This window comes from Gigantopelta aegis, chromosome 8, assembly GCF_016097555.1.
Source record: "Gigantopelta aegis isolate Gae_Host chromosome 8, Gae_host_genome, whole genome shotgun sequence".
Lineage (NCBI taxonomy): Eukaryota > Metazoa > Mollusca > Gastropoda > Neomphalida > Peltospiridae > Gigantopelta > Gigantopelta aegis.
Window position 1 is genome coordinate 17,566,237 of NC_054706.1, and position 23,615 is coordinate 17,589,851.

A 23,615-nucleotide genomic window follows, 5' to 3' on the forward strand; every position below is an offset into this window, starting at 1 on the left:
AACGTAGCACAGTGATAAAGCACTCGCTTCATGCATGGTCGATTTGAGATCGATCCCCATCGGTGAGTCCATTGGGCTATTTCTTGTTCCAGCCAGTGAACAGCGACTGGTATATCAAAAGCTTTGTTATGTGATATCCTATCTGTGGAATGGTGCATGTAAAATATCCCTTGCTACAATTAATGGAACAAATTTAGTGTGTTTTCTCCTAAAATTATATGTCAAATTACCAAATTTTTACACCCAATAACCGATATGATTACTAAATCAATGTGCTCTAGTGATTTCAGTAAAAACAAGATAAACTTTAACGTTTAAATTTGTGATCTAGTGAGACTGAATTACTATTGATAATGGTTATATAACAGCATTACCTGTATTTACGAGAAAATAGAAAACGTGTTTAATATAAATAAGCTGTAAAGGTGGTTTATACTTTTTACGCCGTCACACGGCGTTAAACGCTAGCACACGCCGGTAAACGCTACGCCGGTTGACGGCGTGAGCTGGCGAGTGAAGGCAAACGTTAAGCGCCATTGTCCAAGTATAAACACACGGACGTACACGCTCGCAGACGCCGACCTTGTTTCAAGACTCCGCGGTAAAATTGAACTTTGAACAAATGTTAAGATGGTGGACATAAGCGACGAGGTGGCACTTCACCTCGTACAGTTGCAAACAGCAGCCGTCTTGTGTTATTTAGAGAGCCAAAGGGACACTGCTCGACTTTTGTATTAAGATCTTGAAGCCAATCAAAACCAAGGCGATTTAATGTTATACTTTGAACAGGGTCCGCGGGTCTTAATATACATGCCATTTCCGTTAATACAGGACGAGAGAGAGAGAGAGAGAGAGAGAGAGAGAGAGAGAGAGAGAGAGAGAGAGAGAGAGAGAGAGAGAGAGAGAGAGAGAGAGAGAGAGAGAGAGAGAGAGAGAGAGAGAGAGAGAGACACAGAGACACAGAGACAGAGAGTACATTAATTTCTTATGATCCTCAAGTGTTTGTGTAGTAGAGTTGGGGGTGAGCGTTTCATGGCCCCGGTTCCTCTTTTAAACCTATACGAAATAGAATCTACCACTTATCTTACAACTCTAGCTGTTTAAAAAAGTATCCAACTCGATTTTGCTCGTTTAATGTTGTTGTTTTTTAATTTTATTATTATTTTTTAATTTTTTTAAGAAGTTTGTTTTGTTTAACGACACCACTACAGCACATTGATGTCAAACATTTGGTAATTCTGACTCGTAGTCATCAGAGGAAACCCGCTACAATTTTCCCATTGCAGCCAGGGATCTTTTATATGCACTATCCCACTGACAGAAAAGCACATGGTGTGGAACGATAAAATACCATATCAGTTGAATGGATCCACAGAGGTGGTTCGATCCTACGACGCAAGCACCTCAGATGTTCGTAGATTAACCATAACCACGGGTTGAATCTAAGGTCTGAGATTTTTAAACACTAGCCAAAGAAAAGTAATTTAGTCGAGGACACTTTGAAAGACAAAACAATCGTGAGAAAGCAACTGCCCCCTACCTACCCACCCACCCGTGGCCTCCACTAGGTACGGCAATGATAATATAAATTCTAAATCAACTTCATCAAATTTATTAATTTAAACTTGAAATGACCCCTATAGCGAAACACAGCATCGACTGCGCATGTCACAAAATGTAAATCAAAATCCTTTTCAAGATGGCGAACGAAGTAGCTCACGCACCGAACAAAACATGGGAACTGAGCCTGTACGAGCTGCACAGAACTCCGCAAGAAGCCATAACAGACAACACGGAGATAGCGGTGTCGCCGAGGAGTCTGCACAGCGAGCTAATGTGTCCAATATGTCTGGACATGCTGAAGAACACGATGACGACCAAAGAATGTTTACATCGCTTCTGTCAGGACTGCATCATAACCGCTCTCCGCAGCGGAAACAAGGAATGTCCGACATGTCGTAAGAAGCTCGTCTCCAAGAGATCGCTGAGGCCTGATCCAAACTTTGATGCTTTAATTTCTAAAATATATCCCAGCAGAGACGAGTACGAAGCTCACCAGGAAAGAGTGTTGGCCAAATTAAACAAACACCACAGCACGGCAGCACTTACCCACAGTATTGAAGAGGGGTTGCGGTTACAGGCCCTGAACCGAGCACAGCGAGCCCGCAAACATGTGTCGGAAGGCGATCTCGGTAGGTCGTTGCTTATGCCACCGATGGATGGAATTATTTCTGGCGGAACGACTTCCACAGATACAACGCCACGAAAGAAGCTGAAAGCATATTCGGATATTGATGAGTCGAGTTGTGACAATTCCCTTGTTGGGGAGCCCATTATAAATGACTTTGGAGAAGCTGCTAGCAATATTAGTACCAGTAATTTGTCCAATGTTAGTAATGACGTATCGGAAGAACATTTTGCCCATGGCGAACAACAGCCGAGTCCAGACACCCCAGTAGCTTTAGAACAGCCATGTGTTCCTGTCATTGAAAGAACTGTCCCTGATATTGAGCTCGTTTTCAAGCCACATCCACAAGAGGGAGATTGTGATGCGGAGGAGGCTCGATACATTAAAACTACTGCTAATGCTACAGGTACACATGTATACCAAAACAAACACAAATGAGTACATTATAATTATGTAGTCACTAATTATTGGTGATGTTTTGTCTAGCATAGGGCTAGCTCTGGGTCAGTGGAACATTTTGCCAAATTATCTACTAAACTTAAAAAATTGCACAAACCCAGATATTTTCTAACAAAATATAAATTATTTCATAAAATTTTGCCAAATCAAAATAAAATTCATTATTTGTGTTTGAAATTCGCAGTTGGCGAATTTGGCGAGTGCCAGAGCTAGCCCTGCTTACTGAACGAACCCTTGTTCTCGAAATTGTCAAGAAGCAATTGCTGCTCAAAATACACACTGTATGGTAAAATATCCGACCGTTACTTCCCTATTGTTAGGGTTAGGGTTAGTTCCCTCTTTATGTATGTATGTAACAATATAATTGGGGGAGGGAGGGGGGTATTATATCGAGTACGACTGTTCAACAAAAATAATATAAAATAGTTTCTGATGGGTTCCTATGATCACAAGGGGGGACCAGACAACTCGGACCAGGGGACAACTCGGGGCCCCATGGCCGAGTTATTAGACTGATAGACGGGGCATGCTGTGACACATTATATGCATGTTAAGTATGATAGTTGGCCATGTCGTAGTGTCGAAGTATTGTACTATAGTAATAATAATGCATTATACTGATAGATACCGCTAACTATATGGTCACCATTAAGAATGACAATTGTGTATGTCGTAGGCGCATATCGTAGTGTCGGATGGGTTTCTAGAAGTATTGTACTATAGAAATAACGCAAAAGACATCATTTGCCTAATTCCCACATTTATTACATTAAATACATGCGCACATATGTACGCAAAAAAACCAACAGAACACATATACATAAATAGTTATAATAAAGAAATAAAACACCAATCACCAAAAGAACATAGAAATAAAACGTCCAACAAAAGATAAAAGTCAGTGTTGTTACAACGATAAATAACTTTTGCATGTTTTTTTCTGGGATCATCTCCAATGTTTAGGTCACCGACTGTAGAACAAAAACAAATTATTCGAACAGTGGAAACTATCTTCAAAGATAAATGGATCAGCAATTTATCAATTTAACAAAAAACAAATTCTTTTATTTTTGTGAGAATACTTTAATTTAAAAAACAACACTTGTTCAACAATAGACAAGATTGTCCATGTGCCGAGTTGTTTCTGGACTCTGGGCCGAGCTGTCTCGACGTGGGCCGAGTTGTCTGGGCTGAGTTGTCCTCCAGGCCGAGTTGTCTGGCATTCATCACAAGGCACGGAACTGAAAAAGTATTGCCCATGAAATTTTAAATCCTATGGCCTGGACATGATCTGTTATATTAGTATGACAAATTGTACATTGAAAAGTTATTTGTTATGAACAGCTAAAATGCAGCATTTTTTAAACAGTGCATTTTTAAATCAACAGTCCCCATGGCAGTCGAGTTTAAAACAAATTATGGAACCCCTGATTAGATATTGTGAAAATGAAAAAACCAAAAAAACACCCAAATGATTAGTTTAAATTTGCACAAATTAATTAGACTATAAAATTTATATCAATACAAGTGATCTAGAAGTACATGCAGAAGTTAAACTGCCTTTGATTTTCTAACATCACCATTTGCTTTCAGATTAAAATGTCAACAGCAAAGATTAGTCCCCAGTCCACAAAATAATTTTTGAGCTTAGCCTTTTTAATATACTTTCTCACAAGACAAGATAGCACATACCACAAGTTGATGTACTGTACATATTGTGGAGCACTGATTGGGATGGAAAATGGCCCATAAAATCCAGTATTTAAAATTTAATTTGTTTGTATTATACATATAATGTACATATACATATATTATATGTGTATATATAATCTATTTTCATTTTTCGTTTTTCAGTGGACCACTTATCAAAATACCTTGCTATTCGTCTATCGCTGGAATTACATAATTCAGATGATGGTAAGAAGCATTCAATTATATATCTACATACTCGTACATTACTTTATTTTTTTTTCTGAAAAAATAGAACATATATCAGTGTTCGAAATAAGTACTTACGAGTACGTTTGTCCTGACAAGTGCAAATCTGCTCGGACAAGCAAAATGTACCTCAATGGTTGTCCATTGGACAAGTAAAAGTATCCAATGCATTTTCATTTTGAGCAGTCAGAAACATCGTCCTTGTACTTGAATAAAACAAACCACTTATTTGGACAAGGGAAAATATTGGTGGACAAGTAGATTTCTATATATATATACTTGTTTGGTGGTATAGTAAAAAATTCTGCTGATTTCTGTCACTGTATATGGATGCATACATTTTGGTTAATTATTACTGAGATCAAAATAGGCAGAAATCCTGCCAGCTTTTGGGTCCTGCAAAAAACCTGGCCCGACTTATGGAGATGTTGATTGGCAAAAATTGGTCGTGACGGCAGTATTTTAACCCCTGTATTATTATACGTCATTACTATTAATAATATAATTATTAATATATAGTATTAATCTAAACTTCTGAATGTAATTTTAATATTTTATTTTGTTAATTATGATCTGTTTCCAAGGATATATATCGGGCTTGTTTAATTATGTTTTTGTAAATTGTAATCAGTCTGTCAGCATAATGTCATTTTCCAAGAATGAAAAGTTGCAGAATGTTCAGTTGTTTCATGAAAAATTATGGAAAATTATTTTAAAAACTAAATGGTATATTTTCAGAAGCTGAACATGACGTATATGCAATCTACATTGCCACTGCCCCAGGTAGCTACGTGCCCTTAAATGGTGACATGACCTTGGAACAGGTCAACGAGCGGTACTGGAAGATCAACAGACCCCTGGAAATGTTTTATTTGCAGGTCAAATCAGGGGACGCAACTGCACAGAAATAAACAACACTATTTCGTGAAATGTATTTTTACACTTTGTTATGATCATATGATGAGCGGAACTATTGGGCATTTCAGTATGGATGACATTGTATTGATGTATTTAGTTAATCATGTCGTGTTCATTAGATACATATTTTCATTGCTTGTCTGAGGTGGATTATGCTGTGGTAAAGAGCTGATGAATCCATTAATGAATTTATAACATTGTCAGTCTTTACCAGGAAAGATGAGTGATCATTCACACTTCCCTCCATGCTCGCCTGGAAAGTAGTAAAAAGTTTATCGCCATACAATAAATAAAGAATAATACATGAGTGGGCATTAGATACCATTTATCTCACAACAAGTTGTTTTAAAATGTATCTAACGAGAAAAAGCGAGTTTAATACGTTTTTAAACGAGTTATGAGATAAATTGTATCTAACGGACACAAATGTATTATTCTATTTCTTACATATCCTCAAAAACCAGGTTTTAATCAAATTTTAACATCTTTATCGACTAAACAATATTTACAACCCTTTGCACTTATAGCTGCCTTACGCGTCACAGACACATGATTGCCAGGTTAACTATACTTCACAGTGCAATCGATTTCCACCGTGCTGTTTTTTTATTGGACGTATGGCATTAGTGACCTGGTCATCACCTAAGAGCAGCCAGTCATATGTCTTGAAAGTGTTAACACATGTACGTGTGCAAACAACTATGTGTTACCAAAAATAACACATGGTGTTCTCACTTTTATTTGAAACTGCATGTGATTGCTCACCTAGAACTATTTTAGGAGAGATCTACAGCTCACCTTGATTTTGATCATGGCGAAGACTGCATGGTGCTATATTATAACTCATGAAAATTACATCAGTTAAAACAAAGAAGTTGGCTGTTGTTGTGACACTCCTATTTGGTAGTAAATTCCTCCAGAGCACCATTGAAATGAAATGAGGCGAAGAGAATAGGTAATATAGAACATCTACTGTACTTAATGGCAACACAAATGGCAATAATATGTGGATTGATTGATGTTTGTTTACAATACAACTTCTGTACCAGTTTGTTTTCTTTTCTTGTATGTAATAATTACTTTCTATTGGTATTTGACAATGCATGGATTTTAACAGATACAAATGTTTTTTTGATATTTTAAAAATATATTTGTCACTGATGAAAGTAATCCGTAAGCAGTTATTGTGCCAATATAACCGACATTTTTTTACATGAAATATTACATGGATCGAAATTAATCATTTGTGTCCCACAGCAAATTTAAAAAAGAATTGTTATGGTTGAAATGGCCCACCGACAGCAATTATGAGCCTGCCTATGGCAATTAAAAAAAAAAAAAGTGATATTTACAGCAAATAAACATGACTAAAAGGTTATACTGTATTTCAAATGTGTAAAATGTTAAATATTGACAGATAATGCACACCAAATGTAAACATTTTGTGGATGCTCCACCTATTTTTCAGTGATAGCAATTGCCGTTGGTACTGTCGTTAAATTTGAGCCCTGTATTTGATGCAAAATGTAATTTTCTTATAGAGATGAGACATACGTTACCTGACAGTTATTGTCTCCATATTGCTATTTACCGGTAGGATGTGGGGAGACTCTGTTGCTTACTTTATTAGTTGACTAAAATAGTCTACACCTTGCTATTTAGGATGTGGAGACTATTAATTGACTAAAATAGTCTGACGTTCTGTATATATATTACATAGGAAGTATAAATTATTTCAGCTCTTATATTATGTTTTCATTGCAATTTCATGGTATTTGTTTTATTTTTATTCCGATTCCAGACACTGTTTTGTGTAACAATTAGTCCGTAAAACAAAACAACAACAAAACATGTCTGGCCTAAACTGAGAATTATGTTATCCATAGGTTTTTGTTTTCTATCCATATTGTGGATTTTTTTTTTTTTTTTACTTAATTAATTGCTTTACTGTTGATGTGTAATGCAATTTTAACCAGTTTGGTTGAATTACCTCCCTTTAGTTAATTCAGCTGGGTTATGAGGGTGGGTGTGATTTTTGTTTGTAATATCTGTATATTTAAATTTTTGTTACATTCATTACAATTTAAAGCTATCCCATTGGGCCAGCCATAGCAATGAGAGTTTGTTCATTTTTAGATGAATGTAAAAATAATGTGTTGTCAGGGAACATCTTATCTGATGATGTCACTTTATATTTTAAAATAACTGTGAGTGCGTTCTGTATTGTGATGGGTTAATTACATTCTTTTACTGGGATCAAATAGACAATAACACCTGGAAAGTTAATGACGTCGTTAGCAATTGGAACAGGTGAAGTTGATGATTCAAGGGTCTACAGTTAGATTGTAGCCTGATATTTTTTTCAAGAAATACTAAATATACAGTTAGTTCCATAGAAAAACGATTCAGTTTACAATGGACATAACCATATGGAGTTTTTAGATTTGAGGGTGTTATTGTCTATTTGATCCCACAAATGTAATTTTTGACCGAAGGCATTAGCCTGAGGTCAAAAATGAAACATTTGTGGGTTATCTCCTAATTATTACGTTGTCTTATTGAGCATTATTGTGTAAGATTTTTTTTTTTTAATTCAAAATAAAATATAGAATTTTAATGTTATTATTAGGAAGTTTGTTTCAAATTTAATTATAAATATTGTCCGTTATTTTTTTCACATTGATAAAGGTATGGGGAAAAAAAAATCATCCACAAACTTATGTGTGAATGGCATCACTGATTGACAGAGTTTGTGGATAATGTTTTTTTTCTTCACACCCTGATGAATGTAAGAGAATTAATTTTATGTTACGAATACAGTGAAACCTCTCAAAACTTGACCCTCTGTAAACTGGAATTCCTCCAAAACCTAACATTTTTCGCAGTCCTTTTTTTAAAAATCATTACAGAAAATAACCTCTCTAAAAAAACTGGACAGTTAACTTGGTCCGGTTTAGAGGGGTTTCACTATACTGTATTCTACTAGACTTAGATTGAATGGAGGTGAAAACATGAATTTGATAGGTTTAATCGTCTGTTCAGTTTTCATACAAAGAATAGATTTTTTTATAACTAAAATTTTGAAGTTTGTGACATTTGTACTCTTATGTTTGTGTGGTAGATAATCATGCTTCCAGATTTCTAAGTTGTAATGTATGCATGTCGATACCAAATTAACCATTTTCAAACAAACTTGTTTATATTTCATGATTTTTGAAAATGTATTAATTGTTTAGTTCTTTTAAAAGGACCATTTTTTTTAAAAAGAAAAGTTTTTGTAAAGTTATCTCTCTTTATTTATAATTATTACTTTGAAGTTCGTTTAAATGTATTACTGACAATTATATACGTTTGTTTTATTGAACAGCACCACCTGAGCACATTGATTAATAATCATCAGGTATTACATTTGGTAAAACGACAAAGTCTTCAAGAATGTCCTTCTAGACTAGATGTAGCTTAGACCAAGAAAAAATAAAATTGTGTATGTACTTTCTCATAGACAGGACAGAACATACCATTATCTTTGATATAGAAGGGGGAATTAGTTGGTGAGAAAAAAAAGCCTGTTATGGATCCATTAAATGCAATTGATCCTAATTCCTATGACCTATTGCATCTCCGGCAATCATTGTTATCCCACTGGGCTACATTTCACTCTTGTGTTTTTGATGTCACAGTTATAATTGATATAATGATTAAAAAATATTTAATACATTACCAGCATCAATACATTTACAGTGAAACTCATCTTAAGTGGACCCTCAGTAAGCTGGAATTCCCTCAAAAACAGATGTTTTTCACGGTCCCTTTATTAATATCAGTCCAGAACAGAACCTCTCTTTACTGGGTACCCCTTGAAACTGGACATTTTACTTGGTTCCTTCGCTGTCCAGTTTAGAAAGGTTTCACTGTATATTGTACTGATAATTTGATAGTCAGTTATGTAATCATGAATGTTAATTAGCCCTTTTTCTTTCTCTTTGCCAGTTGTATAAATATATTTGGTATTTAAAGATGTACATGACTCATTAATTAATTAATATTTCACTATATAATCACGGTCGTCATTGGACATTACATTACTGTACATGGTGCTCTGTTGTTTTACTTCCTGCATTAAGGAAATATGTGCATGTTGTACATTGTTTGTAGCAAGTGCTTTTTCTTACATCATTTATGTTGTAAATACATAATGAATATGCTGGTGTATTTATGTTGTTTGCGTATGCTAGTATATTTATGATGATAAAATACTAAATGTGAAAACTGTTTTTTGTTTTTTTCTGTGGTTTTTCTTTTTTAATGAATCATCAGCTGCTATTGGATGTCTGACATTTGGTAACTGTGATATAGGGCTGAATTTACGAAACCTGTTTTTCTTAAACACAGTTTTTAAACATAGTATGTTGTTACACGTGTGTAAGTCTAAAATCAGCTTTGTAAATTCTTTAGAGTAAACTCTACATTTTTTTGGTTGCATAAATGAATATTGTATCTACACTTTCCACATATACAGGGCAGCACATACCACATCTTTTGAAATTCTAGTCATGGAAAAAAACCCGAAGAGAAAAAAAAAGAAAGAAAGAAATGTTTTATTTAACGACGCACTCATCACATTTTATTTACGGTGATATGGCGTCAGACATATGGTTAAGGACCACACAGATTTTGAGAGGAAACCCGCTGTCGCCACTACATAGGCTACTCTTTCCGATTGGCAGCAAAGGATCTTTTATTTGTGCTTCCCACAGGCAGGATAGCACAAACCATGGCCTTTGTTGAACCAGTTATTGATCACTGGTCAGTGCAAGTGGTTTACACCTACCCATTGATCCTTGCGGAGCACTCACTCAGGGTTTGGAGTCGGTATCTGAATTAAAAATCCCATGCCTCGACTGGGATCCGAACCCAGTACCTACCAGCCTGTAGACAGATGGCCTAACCACGACGCCACCGAGGCCGGATCCACGGAGAGATTCTATCCTACGACCCATTCATCACAGGCAAGTACTCTGTCGACTAAGCTAAATCCCGCACTCGAATATGTGAATGAATGACCAGTTTCGGCATCGGAATCTGTTCATAAAGTTAACCACAAAAGCCCGATATTAAATTATTTAAAAGGGGTAACACCACACCGGTTGTCATTGTTTTCTTACCCCTTTGTGGGCTTTGTTATTTTTCCGGTTAACTGGTCATGAGTATAGCGAGTATATATAATACTGTAACATAAATCACACATAGTGCGTTGTTTTGTCTTTCAACGGGATAAAGTGACATGCATAGTAACTCCAACCATGCATACGCCGTATAAAGACATAACAATCACAATTATGTTAAGGGCAGATCGACATTGATCAGAAGGGAGTGGAATGCCGTCCAGCGGGCACCGATCGGACGGTTAAACGTTACTGTTTGTTGTTTTAACGACACCACTAGAGCACATTGATTTGTTAAAAATTCGGTAATTTTGACAGTCTTGGAGATGAAAACCCGCTACATTTTTTCATGGGTAGCAAGAAATAGTCATATGCACTATCTCACAGACAAGATAGCACATACCACGGCCGATGGTATATCACTCAGGATGCACTGGCTGAGAAATAACCCAATAGATCCACATGCGGGGATCGATCCTTTACCGATCTCTGCATCAGTCGAGCACTTAATTTACCACTGGACTACGTCTCGCCCTCCGTTCGGAAGGCCATTGGGCTATTTCTCGTTCCAGCCAGTGCACCACGACTGGTATATCAAAGGCCGTCTGTGAAATGGTGCATATAAAAGATCCCTTGCTGCTAATCGAAAAGAGTATCCCATGAAGTGGCGATAACGGGTTTCCTCTCTCAATACCTGTGTGGTCCGTAACCACATGTCTGACGCCATGTAACCGTAAATATAATGTGTTGAGTGCGTCGTTAAATAAGCCATTTCTTTCTTTCCGTTCGAACGGGAATGTTTCCCCACTGACAGAATTAATAAGGGACTGGGTTAAACTCCGCCAGAACCTCTCTCTCCCTACACCGATGTCTGTTTTTCGCTTGAATGATGTTGGTAGTTTGATAGATCGCAGGTTTTGTTTTTTTGTCCATGAAAATATATGAACCACAACAACCATATCCGACAAAACTTCTTTCCACTTGGAGTCTGTTGAAACAATCTTTTTATTTTTACCTTATTACTAATAACATGTGGAGGGTTTTCGCGTGGGCTGCATTCTCTATACAATGCGCCGTTTGTCGCCTGGATCAAGATTAAGAACTAATCCAAGGATATATAATTTCCAGCGAATAATATACAGGGTGGACATGGTATATACCTAGAACTATTCCGTGGCAAACCAGTCTAGTGCCACGGTATGGCCACTGTCGACAAACATGGAGAGGTAAACACAGAGGACCGAATTTACAAAGCCTGTTTAATGTCGCGTATAACTACATACATTTACAATGTTTAAACACATACGTTTATGAAAAACGGGCTTCGTAAATTCGGGCCATATAATATTAGTTTTGTTTTCCTATTTATATATGTTTGTGGAATGGTTTTATACGCACCGTTTACAGGTTACTTATGGCTATGATTATGTTTATGATCTATCTTACGTTCAGTGATATATGTTAAAACATCGATTTTATTTAGTATTTAGTATTTAGTCTTGATAGTTTATTGGTGTCTGTAAATTTATATTTATATTATCTGTCTGTCTGTCTAACTGATTGCATGTCTGTCTATCTATCTACCTAACAATATGTAGACCACTTTCTGTCTATGCATCTATATATCTATCTATTTATACTATACTGACGAACATACACATATATTTATCTCTGCCTACCTACCTACCTACCTGTCTGTCTGTCTGTCTGTCTAGATCTGTCTGTCTGTCTATATGTATGTCTGTCTGTCTGACTAGATCTGTCCGTCTATCACAAGTTGGGTACCCAAAAGAAACAAACCTCAAACTCAGGAGCCATTTCTTACATATTTAATAACAACAAAACTCTCCCTAAATAGAAGTAATAAATATATAATTCATTCATTCATTAAAATGTTATAGTTTTGCACCACTTAACACATTTCACAGTTCGCCATCACCGTTCAGCACAATCACCGTCGTCATCACCGTTTTGGTCGCTTATTATCAGTCACTGATCATATCCTCATCATCACCATTACTGGACTTAACATCACCATCATAATCATCATGATCACCATCGGTTCCTAATCGCCATCATCATCATGATTATTCACTGGTCACATCATCACTTCATTCTTCACCATGAACATCATCCTTGTCACCAGCTACTTATAAACACACACTGAAATACAATATACAATAATCAATCTACCGTCACGTCTTGTCTACGTCAACATTTCACATGTGCAACTATTATTCCCATTAAACAATGTCCGTATTAAACAAGTAACATACTTTTCAAATACATCACAATTCATTTAACATTTCTTTAACAGTGACATTTACATACAACTACTAATGCATTTATACAACACTGTATACATTACAACACAAATTCAATAAACTAAAATATATTCTACTTAGGTTGTCACCAACCCAGTTTACACAGTTCGAAATATTTAACAATATATCCACACGGTTTTTCAAGCTATGACTCATAGCTGCAATTTATACTTTTAATTACCAAAGTATTTGACACTATCTATCTACATGTCTATCTATCGGTCTGTCTGTCTGTCTGTCTATCTATCTATCTGTCTATCTGTCTGACTGTTTATATTTGTCTGTCAGTCTGTCTGTCTACCAATCTGTAGATCATTTATTTTTTAATCTATGCACTTATATAATTTTTCTATAATTGAGAGCGAAATCCATTTTATATGTAAATATTCCATACTGGAAACTACACATAATAAACTTTTTTGATACGTAGAAGTAGAACATAAACATTTGAAATCATTGAGTAATACAGACAAATTAAAAGTTATTATTGAATATAAACCAAAAACCATGCTGCGGATATAAACGAGAGAGAGAGAGAGAGAGAGAGAGAGAGAGAGAGAGAGAGAGAGAGAGAGAGAGAGAGAGAGAGAGAGAGAGAGAGAGAGAGAGTCAGAGACAGAGAGACAGAGAGATGAAGAAAGGAAGGAAGGAAGGAAGGAGAAAGTGAGATTAGACGGATAAATAAAACGAAGAGAGATTAGCGTTAGACGATGTTTATGTTTGTGTGTTGTATTACTTGCAGCGTATACCGTTTCGAGTTCTTTTCCCTGATTATTTCATGGTGCGGGGACGCCTGGACTCCCAGACAGAGGTAAGAAGATTTCATTTTCATAATCCTACAGCGGCTGAACAAAGGGCAATTGTTAACCATGGCAGAGGAGCACTCCATCGTTTGTGTAGATAGTTGTATACTCGTGTGACCACTCAATGCGGTTATTAAAGACATTTCGTGAATACGATTTATTTGTAAACGAGGATCAATCGGTACATAGATTTTTGTCTGATTCAGAATTATGCGTGTATACACTTCACGTGTATCACACCCGAAACAATATGATGGCACTAATAAACATACTTGAGAAGTTGTTTAACGCTGTAAAGGCAAATTAATGAATACCTGTTTCGACGTGTTGACAAGGATATTAGTTTTAATAAAAATATCAGTACTCAAAATATACAATATATAACAATATACAATGTATATATAATAATGGGGAAAACATGTTTCCATCAAGTCGTGGATATTATTTTCTTCATATAGTTATTTTTGACAGGGTCAAATTATTAGTAGTCGAAATTATAGAATAACTGATTTAACAACGTGTTAAATTATTTTCCCCTTTTCCAATCCTTTTGACATGGTTACAAACAAAATGAATGAAATATTTTGTTTACCATAGTAACCAATTTAGCAGTCCCTCACAATCAGGGGCGGATTCAAGGGAAGGCCTATATACTCTTCTAAAAAGGTATGGTGAACCTGAAATATTAATGTTAATATCAACTATTAGACCGAACATACGTTTTGACCACAGACATCCTAGTAAAGAACGTTCAGGTCTGTTTTTCAACACAGAAACACATTCCATAGTCTACACATGCATCACACAGTTGCCACGTACCCGTGCGTGGGGTGTCATTCTCGATGTTGACAATTTCCAGGAAGGTCCATTAATCACTGTGGAACATTATTTCTGTCAATATTTTTCATTCTGTTGATCATAGATTTGTTATTGTTTTGTTTTTAGTCATTTTTATTGTTTGAATTTGCGATTTACCGTCAACCTTCAAATTTCAATTCTGAGCCCAATTGTCCTTCAAGATCTTTGGTGGTCATAAAACCTACTGTCATACTGAACTACCGATTGTAATGTTTGCCCAATTAATTCACTATTATCATATAACCATTCCCCACAGCTAATATACCTTACAATTTTGGCAATTGTAAATTATTATTAGAGTTCCCCTACTTTTTTGAAGAGTATATATATATATTTGTTTCTTGTAGGCTCAATAGTCTAGGCCCAACAAATTTAACACACTCTGAACAACAAAACTGTAATACGTGATCAAGGCTCCGTTTTACATAATGATCTCAATATAGTTCAGGGCCGTAACTAGGATGTGTGTGTGTGTGTGTGCGTGTGTGTGTGTGTGTGAGTGTGTGTGTGTGTGTGTGATGAATTCTTTGAACGAACGAGCATGGAAGGTGCAAGATACTAGGGTGTCCGGGGGGATAGCGCCCCCCCCCCCCCGGAAATTTTGAAATCTAGAGGCTCTAAAATACCATTGTTCAGCCATTTCAGGGAAGTTACATACTTTTATCATCAGTATCAATAACCAGTAATTTTTGTTAAAAAAAAAAATTTTGGGGGGGGGGGAGGCGGGTTGGCCTGTAGGTCTGTACTTAAGGTGATCTTAGCACTAAGATGGCTTTGTAACTCTGCACAATGTAGAGTATAATAGTGGTTGATTCCATGAATCTCTATCTAGTGCCTCGTCTATAGGAGGACAGCATTTAGGAATCCCCTTAGAATTATACTAAATCAACTTTGTTTTCTTATATATTTCATCACAAATCATAAACACTCGTCGATGTAGCCTAGTCGAAAACCGCGTATTTTAAATACAATTTGCCACAGTACATACACGGCCTTTTGTGTACGATAGTCGAGAGGCAGTACTTGATATAGGGGAGACTACCGAGTCTATCGAGAACGATTGATCCTGCGACCGATCGCATCTCAGACGAGTTTGACATTTGCTTTATACGCATATTAAGGAGGGATCCATAAAGTACGTACACCAGGGGGTAGAGTGGTAGAGGGGCTTCGGACATCTGATTATGCAAGTAGGAGGGGTTCGCTGACACAGCACATACATTCTGTACCGGCATCGCAAGACCTACAGTGTATATTGAATTACCGTGTAAAAAATAAGGTAAAAAACCGTAAAATTTTCAATATGTAGGATCAATGTAAGCCCGTATTCACTAATTGTATTACACCATGTATAATGTATGTAAAATGTATGTGAAAATAATGTTTAATATATAATCAAGTAAAAGTAAAGTTTGTTTTATTTAACGAAGCCACTAGAGCACATTGATTTTTGTTATCTTATCATTGGCTGTTGGGCGTCAAACATATGGTCATTCTGACACTGTTTTTTAGAGGAAACCCGCTGTCGCTACATAGGCTACTCTTTTACGACAGGCAGCAAGGGATCTTTTATTTGTGCTTCCCACAGGCAGGATAGCACAAACCATGGCCTTTGTTGAACGAGTTATGGATCACTGGCCGGTGCAAGTGGTTTACACCTACCCATTGAGCCTTGCGGAACACTCACTCAGGGTTTGGACTCGGTATCTGGATGAAAAATCCCATGCCTCGACTGGGATCCGAACCCAGTACCTACCAGCCTGTAGACTGATGGCCTAACCACGACGCCACCGAAGCTGGTTATATATAATCAAATGTGAAGCAATGATTTAAAGCCATCAACGCTGACTTTCCTCTAGAACAAAAAACATTACATACAAAGTACATGATGAGCAGCATCAATATTATTTAGAATTTAGAATAAAAATAGCGTAGACAGCCATGAAAGAGTCGCATTTATGAAAGACATGATGAAGTATATAAATATTAAATATGAAAAAGACAAAACTAAACGCTATGGTCAGACCCTGAAAACAGTGAATCGAGCTGTGGTAAACAAACCGATATGGCACCGAATTATCAACATCAAACAAAAAACACATTTCAAAACATCACAGATGCTTATGGAACTAATCTTAAAATGTTCAAGAGATCCCGGATATGTGCTGTATTCACCTCTCTCAAGGAAACTCATACGTGTTGCCAACTCTGCACCACGATGGGGAACAGCACATGAAGGAGAATAAATACAAGAAGAAGAAGAAGAGCAAGAAGAAGGAAAAACAGAAAAGAAAGACCCCCCCCCACCCCCGCCCCAAAAAGAAAAAACATCCGCCAATCCACCATAATAACCTAAAAAAAAAAAAAAAAAAAAAAAAAAAAAAAATCTAATAACTTACAAATGAAAATAATAATATAGACAAAAAAAAGGAAATAAAGTTTTTGTGTAACGACACTTCTGTATATTTTAATACTACGGTTATTGAACTTCATACATCTTCAATGGTGTTAGGGACGGTCCATAAATATCGATGTGCTTCACAATCCGAACAATTCGGAAGGGGGGGGGGGGGAGGGGGTAAAAGCCATGTTCGGATTGCTTTTCAGGTAAAACATCGGTCCATCGAAGGTCAATGTTTCTTACAATTCGAAACAAGGGGGAGGGGGTAAACGCCATGTACACATTATATCATTGTTTTTATGTTAGGATTAGGGGAGAGGGGGGGGGGGGCAAACCCAATCCTAACATTGTTAGGATTATGAAAACCATTGACATTTATGGACCGTCCCTTAGCGCCAATTTAAAATACTATATTCTACACTACCCCGTACAGTTAGTAACACCCGGTTAATATGCCGACGTATATTTCAATTGAAATATAATCCACCTATCCAGTGTCTATACGGACGATAAATCGTCAAGTCTTGGCGGACACCATACAGTATGCAATGAATGACTCTTTTTTACAGCCCTAGTTCATCAATAAGGCGTTTGTATCAATACGTGTCATAGTTAATAAAAAAAAACCCAAAGCATTCAACACACGACTGTACACAGTCTCGATCAATCATTGAGAAAATACTATTATTTGCTGTGTCGAAAGATCTCCCAATTCACAATATGTGACAATTTGTATTCAACCGGTGTATTGGTAATAATATTGACCCGGTAATGATCTCTTGCTGAACAGTTCGTGTTTCCAATAAAAAAATATGCCTTAGTTCTTGTGCTTGTTTTGGGCAATGCTATATACAAATATATACGCACTTTAATTAATATTTTTGGATCTAATTGAATTACTAGTTTATAAATATGAGCGTCTAATCGATGTCGGTTTAAACTAGACTAAGACGAGTATTCGATTGCAAATAGAAGTGTCCACTGGCAGATAAACCTTCTTTAACAGTAAAACAATCTATTATAGTTTGAAATTTATAAGGATTTTCTTTTTAAAAAGCTCTGAAATCTTTGTAAACATCATAGTATTCGATTGCAAACAGAAGTGTCCACTGGCAGATGAACCTTCTTTAACATTAAAATAATCTATTGTGGTTTGAAATTTATAAGGATTTTCTTTAAAAAAAAGCTCTGAAATATTTGTTAACATCATAGTATTTAAATTGTATCAAACCGTAACCAAGGAAGATCTTGTCGCCAAAAGCTTTGCTGTCATATGACGGTTTTAGAAGGACATTTCAGAGGAAGAAAAAGTCCTTAAAACTCAACAATATTGGGAACAATAATACTACAAATGTTCAGTGCTACGGATTATTAATATATTTGTATTAAAATATAAGTGACGAAAGAAGACATCCATTTCAGCAAATCGGTTTCAGTTTTCCAGATTTTTAACATGCACGACAACATAACACCATAGCTGATGAAAATCTCCGAATAATGGGTCTTACCACAAACGACTTTTATGTCATTGACGTCTGAAAAACCAATAAAACACAAATCAATAAAGCGCACTGATATTGCACAAAACAGCAGAAGAAAAAAAGAAAAAGAAAGAAGAAAAAAAAGAAAAAGAAAAAGAACCAAAACGAAAAAAAGAGCACACTGTTTTGGGATTGTGGGTGTTATTTAAAACGGATTTTTCGCAATATCCAGTACACAGAAACGCGGTGTAGTTTAGAAAGCAATACTGGGTAAACTGCGGCGGCAAGGATGAAAAGTTTAGAGTATCTGGTGCGTCGACCAAAGGTGACGTTCATCAAAGTGACCATGTCCAAGGCACGTCGACGGCGGGACAGTAAGCGATGGACTCACCAACACACCGCCGATTCCAGTCAGTATATGACGCACGTGGTGAGTAAATAAAAAATATTTTAATTAAAAAAAAGAAAGAAGCTTAGTCACATTTAAATGACAAATTTAATCGCAAACGTTCATCTTGCAAGTGGTCTTCCAAGAGATTAAATTGCTTCTCATTTTAATTCGTTTTCTTTCTTATATTCAACTGATGTTCAATAGATCAGGGTTGTTTGTCCTGGGCAGAAGTCGATGTTAATATCTTTGTCATGGTTAGTGGTTTGTGAAACAGAATTTGGTACCAATTTCCATTTCTTATAATAATTTCACATTGTTCGAAACACTATTGTTGGGTAATATGAAGGATTTTAAACTCGCTACCATTTCGTATCAAATACCGTTTATCTCGATCTTGAAATCATTTTCGTCTGTCTTTCGATCCCAAATTCTTCTCGGAGGTACGTGCGTTTTTAAAAACAAGTAAAATGCATTTTGTATTATTAGAAACGCTAGGATGACTAGAAACACTTGGGTCTATGAAATGGATAATCTAAACAATAAAATCTAAGTAATGTGTGATTTCAGTTATCAAACACGGTTCTAATAGTGACAAATATACGCTGTTGTGTTTAAAAACTAGTCTGTCACTTTAATATTCTACAATTGAATTTAATTTTACACATATTCAAAGAAAACCTATAAAAAAACTTCTCGAATGTAGTTTGAAATAATTTACAGCTTATAAATCTGAAGAACAAAATGGATATCACATTCAAAATCGAACAACTGCACAAAGCTAGTCAAAGGGACATTTGGACAAGGTCGTAACTACTCCGAGGAATCACGACCACGTTTTTATCTATAGAAAAACTGTCATTATCCAGGATGATGCACCATTTCTATTTTTTAGAGAGGACTGCCACTCCCATCACTGGTTTGGGGTAGGGAGGAGGGCTGAGATCGAGGATGCAAGGCAAAGTTTCATGGGGGTTCGGAAGTATGCTCCCCCGTATAATTTTGAAAACTAGATGTCCTGAAATGCAATTTCCTGCATTCTACAAGTAAAATTCATTTCTGCCTTAAGATTTACTACCAATAATATATTTTATTAATAATTATTGGGGCCTGCTTGATGAGCTGTCTGTCTAGTATCGATCACACGACTGGTATATCAAAGGCCGTGGTGTGTGCTATTCTGTCTGTGGGATGGTGCATATAAAATATCCATTGCTACTAATGGAAAAAATGTAGTGGGTTTTCTCTCTAAGACTATATGTCACAATTACCAAATGTTTGACATCCAATAGCCGATGATTAATAAATCAATGTGCTCTAGTGGTGTCGTTAAGCAAAACAAACTGCAACTTTGATATATACCAGTCATTGTGCACTGGCTGGAACAGGAAATAGCCCAATGGGCACACCGACAGGGATCGATCGCAGACCGACCGCGCATTAGTCAAACGTTTCACCACTGGGCTACATCCCACAAGACAAAGTTTATATATAACATGCAGCTTAAGCAGTATTTTGAGGAAGACTTCTAACAAAATAAAGAAAAAATATATGATACAAGATAAAGTTTATTTAAAACAACTCTAAACAAATATGTTGCCTTTTTACCTTTTAGAGCATAATATACCAGTATGTATATTACTAGGTCTAATTCAGGGTGGTTTGACCGCTAGGCTCAATGTGGTGGTTGAGTCTTTCGTCAAACACATACCGAGCGCATTCTCCACGATACACATTTAATTGCATGGTATGTGTTATCCTGTCTGCGGAAAATCGTATATTATAAGAGATCCGTCAGTGCTAAAAAAAAAAGAGAAAAAAAAGGGGGGGGGGGGGGGGGGGGAGAAAAAAAAAAGAGGAAAAGGTGGAAGGTGAAGTGGGGTGGGGGTGGGGGTGGGTAGTGGTGGAGAGAACCCGTTTAATTTGATTCAATATTAACCAAAGAGGCGACCATAAAAATTATAATTTGCTAATATATATGCCGAAGATAAACCGCCCCAAACCTTTCGGACAGTAAGCGCTCACGTTTCAATTTAAATTCGTGTAGCTTATTGTACACGTTATGAAAAGACTCCCATTTGTTGAATCACATTTAAATTCAAATGCATTTTATATATTTAATATATTTCTCCCAGTGAGTCGGGGTTGCTGGGAAACTAACAGTTCTCACGTATTTTATATAATTTCCACCCTGGAGATCGCCTACTCTACCAGTCTGTATGACGGTGATTAAGCCGTCGTAAATAGAGCTGGTAGTTACTGGGTTCGTGTCCCAGTACCGACTCCGAAACGAAACCGATACCCAAGTTAAAGTTTGTTTTGTTTAAAGAATATGCCCTCTGTTCTAGAGGTTGTTCCACCTACTCCAGCTATCGTTCCTACGGGCCTGACCACTCATAATATTTAACAAGAAAAAACAATTTTTATTCAGTATACAGGCCATAGGCCCATAATACAGTCAGAAACTGTTATACATGTTTGCGCATGTGCAGTATTTGCACAGTATACTATAGGTATATATTTAAATATTTAAGTATTTCTAAGGTTTTGCACATTATAAAGATAAAGACATACATTAAATAATACATCAAAATTTTCTGATGTCATAACGTCTATAAAGGTTTGCAATTAATTATTTTTTATAAATTTATAAATATGGTGATCTCTTAGTACATTATAACGCTTACATACAAGCAAAATATGGAGTTCATCCCCAATATATCTTAATCCATGATCCAGGAGAGAGTCTTTAAGTATAGGCTATATTATTATATCTTCCTTGGTAAAGTTACTACATCTAAATCTTGTATATATTACTTTAAGATAAACAGGGATTTCATAAGTGAGATAACGTTCTACATTTAACAATGACTTAGTAATATTTAACGTGTGTCATAGACATGGATAGAGAAGGGATCTAGCCCAGTCAGTAGAACGGTCGCCTGGGGTCCTCGAGTCGTTGGATCGTATCCCCTCCGTGGACCCATTCTATAACTGGGATTTTTTTCGTCCCAGCCAGTGCCCAACGAATAATATATTAAAGGTCATGGTATGTGCTGACCAATTTGCGGGGAAGTGCATACAAAAGATCCCTGGTACTAATAGGAAAATGAGGCAGTTTTTCTCTGAAGACTACATTGACAGGGATACTAGATAACCGAGACTTGTTCCCTGGACAGCATGGTTGAACCTTAACTGCATGGACATAAACATCAAATACATTAAAGGTCTACATTTATCAAAAACGTAATTCACTATTGTTTGGTATCTACGTATACCTTTTACAATATATATGAAGTATTAATAAAATATTTTTTTCTTTTTTTTTTACCCGTTTTTAATATATTCGCAATAAAAAGTCGCGTTTTCCCCATCGCTTGCCAAAAAGCCTCCGAACTCCAAGAGTTAAGTCACGTGACCCCGTGACGCGCTAACCGGCATAACACGAAAGCATGAGGAATGTAGGAAAAATATATTTTTAGAAACAATCGCATTTTTCATGTTCGGGCTGTACATAACGAAATCCCGAACATCGCCCGAAGACAAAAACAGATAGGCCTACCGAATTTTTTCAAAAAAATATTTTCCCCCAATTTTTTTTTTTAACATATGTACAAATGCATCGTGTTGAGGTGTATCTTTGTGCCAAATATGAACAATGTACACCTCGGCATTAACATTCAGGCTTTGTTTTTGCAACCGGGCGACGTCCGGGCTCCGGGCTGCAAATAGGCTGACCTCATTTGGTTCACCGGATCATCGTCGGTGTACTCCGGTTCAAACTGATAGGGAAGTACCCCTAACGGATTTATTCCTTCTTCCTCACCAATCGAGGTAGCATTAGAATAAACAGACAAATGCGACAAGTCCGAAATGTCCAAACTAACGTCCGATAAGAATGAGCTATTTTCCGAAGAATCATTACATGCTGTCGCTATGCTAACCTACAAATGAATGAATGGAATTCACCGGATGCAACGTCAAAAGTCAGCGTTTTACAAAAAGTCGCTTTATTAATAATTGGTGATGATGATAACTAGTTTAACGTGCCCATATACCACTAGGGTTTCGAACATGACCATCCCGAGTCCGACCTCCGATAAGATCGGTGGCCTGACTCGGGATGGAGGGGGTGGGGGGGGGGGGGGGGGGAGGGTGTTGAACATGGGCAGAATTTTGAAAATAGCAATTAGTAAAAAAGTTAATAGAATAAAAAAAAAAAAAAAAAAAGGTTACAAGCCAAAAAGAAAAAAGAATTGACTGCTCGGCCGAATATTTATATAATTTGGAGCATTTTAGGACAGTCCAAAATTAGATAAGAGAAAGAAGAGAGGATCGGACTATTTAATAATATTAAAAAAACAGAAGTAATTTCGACATAAAATTTTGAACGCAGATCTAAAAGTTTAAAGTCCGATCGATATGTCCACGCATATACATATATATATACATATATATATATATACATACATATATATATACATATATATATATATATACATACATACATATATATATATATATATATATATATATATATATATATATATATATATATATATATATATATATATATATATATACATATACATATATATATATATATATATATATTATATATATACATATATATATATATATATATATATATATATATATATATATATATATATATATATATATATATATATA

General features: G+C 36.1%; 2 protein-coding genes across 2 annotated transcripts in view; both read left to right on the forward strand.

The window, feature by feature from the left end:
• Positions 1 to 1,699: 1,699 nt before the first annotated feature.
• Positions 1,700 to 5,902, forward strand: LOC121379385 (E3 ubiquitin-protein ligase RING2-A-like). Its single transcript, XM_041507976.1, has 3 exons — positions 1,700 to 2,594; positions 4,502 to 4,564; positions 5,324 to 5,902. Exons 1-3 carry the CDS (start codon positions 1,700 to 1,702, stop codon positions 5,494 to 5,496), a joined length of 1,131 nt encoding a protein of 376 aa, XP_041363910.1. The 3' UTR covers positions 5,497 to 5,902.
• A 12,313-nt stretch (positions 5,903 to 18,215) lies between these two features.
• Positions 18,216 to 23,615, forward strand: part of LOC121378215 — a 56,146-nt gene continuing 50,746 nt past the window's right edge. The window contains exon 1 of the mRNA XM_041506292.1: positions 18,216 to 18,965. Coding sequence (XP_041362226.1) covers positions 18,825 to 18,965 — 141 coding nt within the window. The 5' untranslated portion in view covers positions 18,216 to 18,824. The remainder of the gene's footprint in view (positions 18,966 to 23,615) is intronic.

What these genes read in the sequence shown, in the direction of transcription:
- LOC121379385 (XM_041507976.1), top strand. Translation starts at nt 1,700, where the DNA reads ATGGCGAACGAAGTAGCTCACGCACCGAACAAAACATGGGAACTGAGC. An exon ending in AACTACTGCTAATGCTACAG is followed by an intron (nt 2,595 to 4,501) that starts GTACACATGTAT and finishes TTCGTTTTTCAG; the next exon opens with TGGACCACTTATCAAAATAC. An exon ending in ATTACATAATTCAGATGATG is followed by an intron (nt 4,565 to 5,323) that starts GTAAGAAGCATT and finishes GTATATTTTCAG; the next exon opens with AAGCTGAACATGACGTATAT.